The sequence below is a fragment of the Scomber scombrus genome, chromosome 23 (assembly GCF_963691925.1).
Source record: "Scomber scombrus chromosome 23, fScoSco1.1, whole genome shotgun sequence".
In the NCBI taxonomy this organism is placed as follows: domain Eukaryota; kingdom Metazoa; phylum Chordata; class Actinopteri; order Scombriformes; family Scombridae; genus Scomber; species Scomber scombrus.
In genome coordinates this window covers 10,267,728-10,277,034 of record NC_084992.1, presented here as the reverse complement: position 1 = coordinate 10,277,034, position 9,307 = coordinate 10,267,728, and the positions used below count along the sequence as shown (strand labels likewise).

General features: G+C 45.1%; 1 protein-coding gene across 1 annotated transcript; it reads left to right on the top strand.

The window, feature by feature from the left end:
- The first annotated feature begins 470 nt into the window (after window positions 1-470).
- Window positions 471-9,192, top strand: ajuba (ajuba LIM protein). The gene is made up of 8 exons (XM_062444761.1): window positions 471-3,231; window positions 5,846-5,947; window positions 6,648-6,715; window positions 6,822-6,884; window positions 7,552-7,682; window positions 8,091-8,142; window positions 8,415-8,483; window positions 8,646-9,192. Exons 1-8 carry the CDS (start codon window positions 1,638-1,640, stop codon window positions 8,775-8,777), a joined length of 2,211 nt encoding a protein of 736 aa, XP_062300745.1. The 5' UTR covers window positions 471-1,637; the 3' UTR covers window positions 8,778-9,192.
- The last annotated feature ends 115 nt before the right edge of the window (window positions 9,193-9,307 follow it).

Here is a 9,307-nt window from a genome sequence, read left to right as displayed (position 1 = left end):
AAAAACCCTTCAATATAATGACTACGACCTCAATAATAAACAAAGTAGAATTATCTCCTTTCTGACAATGCAAACAAAATATTAAAAAGTATAAACTTCTTAAAAGTTTAATTTATATGTTGATAATAAAGTAGTAATATGGTTGGCGATATATTGGTTTTATCCTAGGATGGCGAAGTAATGACCCGCCTTACTCTGCCTCTGATTGGCTTATCCTAATATTTTTACCCAATCACAGGCCCTTATTTCTGATCCTAACTAAGAACAAGCCAATCAGAGGCAGAGTAGGGCGGGGTCTTGTCTTCATCGTCCTAGGATTGAAACTGGCTACTCGTTGGCAGCTCTGCGTTGTGAAAAGCTGCAACCGGATGTTTCTTTCTCCCTCCTTGCTGCCTTGACACTTGTAAAAAAGAAAAAAAAGAGAGGAGAGGGGGGAGGTAAGTAATTATTTAGGGGGAAGAAAGAAAGAAACAAAGTTGTCGACCGTGCAGTGCACACGGGGAGGGATTTTATTTATCTGGAGCGACTCGTTTAGTGCAGCACCGGGTCTGCAACGGAGCGCAGGTTTCCAGGATTTCCTCCTCTCTGTCTCCTAAAACTTCTCCGCTACTAAGTTTCACCGAGTCCCGGACAGACACAGAGAGAGAGAGAGAGAGAGAGAGAAAGAGAGAGAGAGAGAAAACGGGAATGATAAAAGCAACCGAGCACAGGCGGACGGAGGAGTGTAGAGACTGCAGTGTGTGTGTGTGTATATGTGTGTTTTCTGTAGCTTTAATTGAGTTAAACATTGTTATTTTAAGTCTTTTTTTTCCTTCTCCTCTCCGAGCACGTTTCGTCCTGAGATGAATGGCAGAAGTCGGGTGAGTCGACTATCAGAGCTCAAAAGGATTTATTTTCTTGTCTACACTGGACCTACATGAAGTAACGATATAAATATAAACATATATAACCCGCATCCTGCTGGACAAAAAAGCTATTAATTTAAAAAAAAACAACAACAACAAAGGATACGCACTGGATAACCAAGATATCAACTTTTTTTTTGTTTTTTTGAAGCACATTTCAGACACTTAAACTAACAAGAGAAGATGCAGATGTGGAGCCACATGAGGGTCCACAAAGGAGGCCCTCCACGACCATAGGTCACCGCAGAAGTGTCCTGGATGTATGCGTCTCCACTTTCCTGGCTGGGCTGACTTGAACTATTAGTAATTGTCTAATAATCTCGATGGATTCTTCCTCACCACAGCCTACCTGTGCCTGTGGATTTTCCACATGAAGGCAAACCAGATGACTCAGAGGACTTAAGTCATGTAACCACCCTGAAATGTCTTAAAGGTCTTTATTTATCTGTTTTTTTGTATTTATTGTATGTGTATATATATATAAGTGGTCCTTTTTTTTTTTAAAGAAGCTTTGAGCTACTTTCCAGGTCAGTTTTTAATATCTTTTGTAGGATTTGAAAGCTGCCGTAAAGAAAACTGTAGATTTACTTGAGCATCTTTGTTCTGCTGTATATCTACACACACTGTAATTGAGCGCACTCATCTGTAACGTTAAAGGGGGGCATCACAACAGACCAGAAAGACTTTGATTAGACGGTTTGAAGAAAAAAAAGACAAGAGTAGAGTTTAATCATGGACAGGCCGATAAGCAAGTTATTAGAAAAGTTAAAGCTAACAGACTCGGGCAGTGTGAAATTCAACAGCTCCAAGAAGAAGCACGACACGGCCAACAACTCCAATAACAGCAACGCCAACGCTGGCATCTCCGGAGGCAGTGGTGGGGGCAGCAGTCTGGCACCAGCCCCCAGCTCTGCAGCTGCCTCGCCCTCCAGACCCGGCCAGTTCTCGCTTGCCTCTGCAACCACAAGCGATGCATGTGTTCCTGCGAGTGGAAGAGGAGGTGGAGGAGGAGGAGGAGGTAGTGGAGGAGGAGGAATGGGAATGCCCCCTTCACAGCTCCTTACCTCACCACAGACTTCCTCCACGGGTGGCGTGATACCGTCAGATGGGGAGCAACAACTTCATCCTTCCAACTTGGCACCGTTGAGGCGCCGCTCCCCTCAGCAGCGTGCTTCCTGTTACCTTGGTGAGGGCGTGGACTCCCACCTGAGGCGTGAGTCCGGTTTGGGACCCGAGTGTGACGTTATGGGGGCGTTTGGCTCCAAGGCGTCCCTGAATCAGCGGCGCTACTCATTGGAGCTCCAGCAACTGGTGAGAAGACAGCAACTCCTCTCCCAGCCGCCGCTCTCTGTCCCCCCACCGTACCCCGCCAGCTCCGGCTATGGCTCGGCTCCCCGGGCCGGCGGCCTGGCGGAGACCGGCTACCTGTCAGAGCCGGAGAGGCACAAGCGTCTCTCTCTCCAGGAGGCTCTGTTCTACAAGCGCCTCAGCACGGGCAGCGAACTGTGGGAGAGCCCGAGGCCGGCGTCCCTCTCTCACCCACCGCACCGTCCATCTGATGTGACGGGCGGAGGGGTAGGAGGAGGAGGAGGAGGCTTCTTTTACCCCCCAGGACCAACTCTGAGCCCATGCTCGTCTTTCAGCCTCCAGGAGTCGGTCCTGGTCAGCCCCAGGTCCAGCTTCGCCTCCAGCACGGCAAGCGGGGGCGGAGGCGGGAGTCCTATGGGCAGCCGCTGCAGCAGCAACCGGACCAGCGGCATCAGCCTGGGCTACGACTCCCGCTACTCCGCCTCCGGGGGTCTTCCTCCACAGCAGCAGTCCCCCTCCATGCAGTCAGGGGGGTCCGCAGCTGGGTACGGCGCTCCAGGAAGGCCCGGGGTGACACCTGTGGAGGCCTGGACTCAGTACCTGGACGGGGGGATGCGTCCTCCTGCCCATGACAGCCGACACTCGTACCCCCCTGCTGTAGGGAGTCCGGCGGCTGCGTGCTACCAGGCCGGTCCGGAGTGGTGGGAGGAGCAGCGCGGAGGTGGAAGAGGCAAAGAGGGGGGCGTGATGGGGGGAGAGAGGGCCAGCTACTCAGACCTGCCCGGGACCCGGTACCAGGAGGAGCTGACTCGACTCCTCCTGAGGGACGCGGCGCTGGAGGGGGACGGGCTCCTGGAGGGTCTGATGCTGAAGGAGCACTCCATGGCGCTGACGGCTCTGGCCAAACCGGGCTCCACGGCGCTGGGGCCTTCCACCGCTGGGGGGCCGGGCAAAACTCAGGAGAACCCGGGAGTCGGCGCCGGGAGAGAGGCGGGGGAGAACCGGCAGGAGTTTTTTGGTGAGACCACAAGAGTCGTTTATTTAATTTTTCTCTCTCTCCCGCTCTCTCTCTTTTTATAACAATAGTTTAGACAGATGTTTTCATAACAGAGCAGCAACATCTGCCTGATTATTGTCCTCCATGTTGCTGCCTGGTGTCAGATCACAGGTTTCTCTCCCCTAAATGAAAGGGTGGTGTGGATGGATGGACAGATTAATAGTTGAAAGAGTCGGATGGATGGATGGATGGATGGATGGATGGATGGTGCTTAGGAACCTGCAGAGACATGCAGGTCTGGAGCACACAAGGAGGAAAGGAGGAGAGAGAGAGAGAGATAGAGAGAGAGAGAGACTGATCCAGACAAGTAGATTTGGAGAAAGAAAGAAAGAAAAGAAAACAAGGGAGTCGGATGCTCCTGAAAAGATACACCATCATTAACACACATAATTAATGCTACAGATGTGTGTGTGTGTGTGTGTGTGTGTGTGTGTGTGTGTGTGTGTGTGTGTGTGTGTGTGTGTGTGTGTGTGTGTGTGTGTGTGTATAAAGTCGCTCGTGGATCACATCTGTATCACAAAACATGGAGGTGAGGTCAGCTGATGTTTGAGGCAGATGTCACACACACACACACACACACACACACACACACACACAGAGGGCTAATGTAGCGTATCTACACGGCCATTTAACTGCAAAATCCTGCCTGTAACACTCACACACAAATTACATGGTTGCATATAAACAGCTCCGACCATTAGCGTGAGTCACACACAAGATTAGGGCTCGGGCTCCGTGTGTGTGTGTGTGTGTGTGTAGAGTGTGTTACGGTGGCTGAATTTATATGTGTGTGTATGTGTGTATATTGTTGCTCTGTGGCAGGGTGTGTTTCCCCAAGTGACTTCAGGCCACAGTAACGCTCTGTGTGTGTGTGAGTCATGTATGTGTGTGTGCGTGTGTGTGTCTTTTTTTAATGCTGCCTTGGCGTGTGCAGGGGCGGTGTGCTGTAGCCTGTTTTCTCTGCTCAGGTATGTGCGCCCGGAGGGGACATACAATACTGTACTCCTCTCTGCCATTAGGACAAGAAATGAGGAGCGCCGAGCCGTGAAGACAGACGCTACGAGCTCTGCCGACACACACACACACACACACACACACAGAGTAACACACCTATGTTAAAATCTAATACTGAGCCAAGAAGCTGTTTCATAATTTAGGTGAAAAAAGAGTAAAAATGAAAAGTTTTGTCCTAAGCTGAACTAATGAAAGATTGATTTTTTTGTTTGTTTTTGGTGCAACACGTTTAAAAAAAGAGTCCTAAAATTAGTTTTAGCTTCAAAACATCCACATATTTTAGTTGGAAGTGGGCCAGACTTAATTTTTGTGTTTTTTTTATTGTATCTGAATCTTGTCTTCTTACTTATAAACCCTTTAAAAAAAAAAAAAAAAAGAAAGAAGGAAAGCGAGTCCCTGTCTTTATGCCGTCCCCCCGTCACATAAACCAATCATTCCCCAGCTTTATTCTACATATGCAGCAGCGTCAGTCATTATTATATTTTAAGCTTTCCGAAGCTTGAGCCGTGGCCCTTCTTCTGGTTTCTGGCTTTTGGCTTTAGGAGAGAGTCGTGCCAGTTCTTAAATATCGGAGGGACTGTCCAAAACCGTGGCGGTGGCGGCGGCAGCGGCGGTACAGAGTGTAGGAATTCTTGATTTGTGTGGCACTCCCTCAGCCACATTAGAAAAAAAGAGAGGGGGAAGAGAGAGAGAGAGAGAGAAAAAAAACACAAGCAGACCCTTTAAATAGATCACAGGAACACTGTAGCCACTTTTCCACTTTACATTTAAAGTACATGTACTGGAGTGTCTTCTAAGAGGTGCAAAACACACTGAAAAACTAGTTAGCTGTAAAGATTGACTGTATTTAACTTGCCCCTCGGGAGGGTTTTTTAACGCCACTCAGCAGTAAAACATGGTAATCTTGACCTAAAAAAATGCTGATTATTTACCTTCCTGTTCCTGAAAAACTGAAGAAGAAAAAAAGCTGCTTTTGTTTGACCAGAAAGTGGCAAGTGAGCATTTGTTCTGTAGACTTAAAAAGAGAGAAGAAATAATGATCTGCTAGGAGATAATGATGTGAAGGAAAGCCACAAAGGATCATTTTTATATATTTATTTAAGCGTTTGAATAAGTGTAGTCTTATTTAATTGCTGAATTGATCTGACTGCGGCGGTTTAAAGTCAAATTTAAGGGAACGTCTTCACTCACTCACAGAAGAAGAAAGAGGTTTTTTTCCCTTTTCTCTTTTTTGAAAGAACGACTGCCAAAAAAAAGTCAGATCCGGTGGAGTTTCCCTTTAATAACAGAGCCTCAGACACTTTTGAGTGGATGAGCAAACAGGCTGGCATGGGGTAACTTGGTTTTTTAAACTGTGTGAAAATCCCCTAGGTGGTGCGAACGAGAGGATTTACAAGTGTTGACACTTTGCGTGGAGTTGGATTTCAGACACATCCTCTTGGAATGCGTCGTAAACGAAGTGCTAAGAGCCGCAAAGCGATTTACTCTTGACTAAATGTTCGTTTGTGTTGTTCTTTCTTTTCTCCCCGCTCCCCCCCCCCTCCCTCCATTGTGTCGGCAGGAACCTGTGTGAAGTGTGGGAAAGGTGTGTACGGGGCGGATAATGCCTGTCAGGCTCTGGACAGCCTGTATCACACTCGATGCTTCACCTGTGTGTCCTGTGGTGAGTATCCCCCCCTTTCCATATGATGAATACGACATGTTTTAATGCAGATTTTTGGATTTTTATAATAAACACAGATCAAATGTGTACATTTGCATATATAAAAATATAAAAATGTGTATCAGCTGCACAAACACTTTTAAAAAATGATGCATTTTATTTCCATTTTTGTATACTGTGGGTCACTTTAGTAATAGTCGGGCTAAAAGAAATGTGTATATGGTGTTTTTACACCTCTTAAATGTAAAAATGGGTCAAAAATACCATTGCTGAGACAAATATAATAATGCAAAAGCAGGATTTTACTGTTGTAGTGGGTTGAAATGGAGCTCATTTTGTAATTAAAGTTATTTATACAAGACTGCAACTAATGATTAGTTTCATTATAGTAGGCGATTAGTAAGTTGATTGTTTGGTTATGTAAAATAATCAGAGAATAATGATGAACTGAACAAATATACTTGTGCTTATTCATTCAGTGCAAATTTAATGCCTTAATTTCAACAATTCCTGACATTTTAAGACATTTTAAGGATCCGTGGGGACCCTGCCTCTAACTCCCCACTTTCCCAACAAGTATCTGAGCTTAGAGCTGCTCTCCCTATCTGCACCTTTTCTGACTGTTAACTATCAAAACGTCCCGGCTTGTACGATGCTGAGTCTCTCTCCTCCCTCTCTCTCTCTCTCTCTCCTCTCGCAGGACGCACCCTGAGAAACAAGGACTTCTACAATGTCAACGGCTCTGTGTACTGTAAAGAGGATTACATGGTAAGAGATGAGGTCAAGGTGTGTTTTGTCATCCGTCTTGCTGGCGGGGGGAGTCATAGAGGGATTGATTGTCGGCTAATGATATTCTCCCTCGTTGTAATTACAGTTTTCGGGATTCCAGGCTGCCGCTGAGAAGTGCAATGTGTGTGGCCACCTTATTCTCGAACAGGTGAGAGGGGGTGTGTGTGTTTGTATATATATGTGTGTGTGTGTGCGCAAGCAAACACCTCTAAACTCGGACTTATGTAAGATTTAAAGGAAATATACGCCTCCTTAAAAATGCATTACATTTTTCCAGCAATGCCTTTCAAGAAGCCCCCCCCTCACCCCCCTCGAGGATAGAGAAACTGAGTGACGTCTTTTTGTTGGCCCGTCCTCGGGTTCCCACGGCAGATCTTCACTGGAATGTTTTTGATAAACAAAGAAATAAGACTCTGCAGTGATCGGCTTAAGACGTTTTACCATATTTGAACCACGTAATAACCAATAATATAAATAGAAAAAGTTAACAATGTGCCTGAAATCCACAGGCCTTATTTGAATGGCCAAAAAAATGCTTTTACGGCTACAAATTGTTACAGTAACAGAGGCGAAGGGGGGGGAAATCAACTATAGTTAGTCTATTATAATAAGAAGCAGTTTATATTATAACAGTTCAAAGGCAAATAAAGCTGTAAGAAACCAATCAAACCATTAACATAATGTAATAAGAGCTAAATGAGGGGAAAAGGTGAATAAAACACCAAGAAATGAAGTACAGGCAATCAAAACTGAGCCTATTTACAGTCTCGGTTTGTTATCTGTGGGAATAATGAAGTGTTTATTCACTGTCTCAGATCCTGCAAGCTCTCGGGAACTCGTACCATCCCGGCTGTTTCCGCTGCGTTGTGTGTGGCAAGGCTCTGGATGGGGTGCCTTTCACCGTGGACCAACACAGCAGCATCTACTGCGTCGCAGACTATAACAAGTGAGACTTCTGTCGTGCGTTTTGAAGAATATTTACTACACCTGAAACGCAAGCGCTGAAATATCCAGACGCTCCCTGAACTATCCAGTGAAGCAACAACACATAGAATTTGAAGAAGTGGAGCAGTAAACTTACTCATAGCCCATACTCAGACATGTTTAGATGCTTAAAAAGGTTTTTCCTCATGTTTCTGTGTATTATATTTAACAGCATCTGTCAAATATGAAGATATCCCGTTTTAAATCGAGGATTACGTGAAACAGAAATGTTAGGGGAATTTTGTTTTTTGCATGCGTAACATTCAAAGTATTTCTCTTACTCATCCAACCTCTATTCAAAGGCATTACTCAACCATCTTAGCCCTCCTCGTGTTTTCTAAATGAAACCTTCTCTCGTGTTTTTCTGCAGGACTTTTGCCCCGAAGTGCGCTGCCTGTTTACAACCCATCTTACCTACTGAGGTGAGTGTCTTGTTTAATGTTACATCCAGTTACAGCCAGAGCCACACAAGAAGAAAACACATGTCTAGATGGTTAAAAGTTTAAAAACCCTCTATTGAGTTTCAGGCAGTTAAGATGTCAAAATCAGCTTACTCAGCGTGCATTTTTTGGTGATTCACACGCTCTCGTCTAAAAAAAGTTGCTCTTAAAAGGATCAAAACAGACTATTATTGGCACAGACCATATGACTGCTGTGCGCTGACCTCCTCTTTGTCTCTTGTTTTGTGTCTCAGGGCAGCGAGGAGATCCTCAGGGTCGTGTCCATGAACAAGGACTATCACTTCGAATGCTACCACTGCGAGGTGAGTTTCTAAAAATATCCCGACCCCTAAAGTCCAAGCTCGTTCTGTAAAGTGCTCTGAAAGCCTGACCTCACTTCCCCTTTTTTTTTTTGTATTTTTGTGTGTGTGTGTGTGTGCGTGCATTCCTGTCTCTTATCTGAGTCTCCTTTTCCTTTTTTCCAGGAGTGTGGCAAGCAGCTCTCCGATAAGGCTGGCTCGCAGTGCTTCCCCCTGGACTCTCATCTCCTCTGCCACTCCTGTCACATGACCAGAGCGTGCGCCACACACAACATTCCCTCTCACAACACACACTGATCAACCCCCCAAAAATTATTAAACGCTGTCATTATCTTGTGCTTTTTTTTGGCTTTGTCACTCTTTCTTCAAGACTGCTGATATTAAAACATTTCCACTGATTCACTTTCATTTATTTTTGTCTTCAGTTCCTTTGTCACATGTACTGCCTGCTGTACTTCTTGTACTATTACTGTACTCTAGTTATAAGGGAACGGGAAAGAAACTACTGCTTTTTTTTTTTTGGTTTTAGTTTTTTTTAATCCCCTTCCTCCTTCCCCCCTTTTACCCTCCCCTAATGTGGCTACTGTTTGCTGTAGAAGAACAAGGGATCTCGCTCGACTGTTTTGTAAATATTATTATTGCTAGCAAACATTTTGCACTTAAATTTTTTTTGACTTTTACTGTAAGAGATTTGTAACGTGAATCTGTACAATTTTTTTGGGGAAAAACATTACTGTAATTTCTGTATGCTGTAATAAATATTTTCATTTGTGTTCTTGACAACTTGTGTGTGACTTTTGCAAAATTTAAAGCCCTCACTACTCAGT

Excerpts from the sequence above, each read along its gene's own strand:
- ajuba (XM_062444761.1), top strand. The coding sequence starts at position 1,638 with ATGGACAGGCCGATAAGCAAGTTATTAGAAAAGTTAAAGCTAACAGAC. Across the intron at positions 6,885-7,551 it reads GCCACCTTATTCTCGAACAG|ATCCTGCAAGCTCTCGGGAA; the intron begins GTGAGAGGGGGT and ends TCACTGTCTCAG. Across the intron at positions 8,143-8,414 it reads AACCCATCTTACCTACTGAG|GGCAGCGAGGAGATCCTCAG; the intron begins GTGAGTGTCTTG and ends TTTGTGTCTCAG.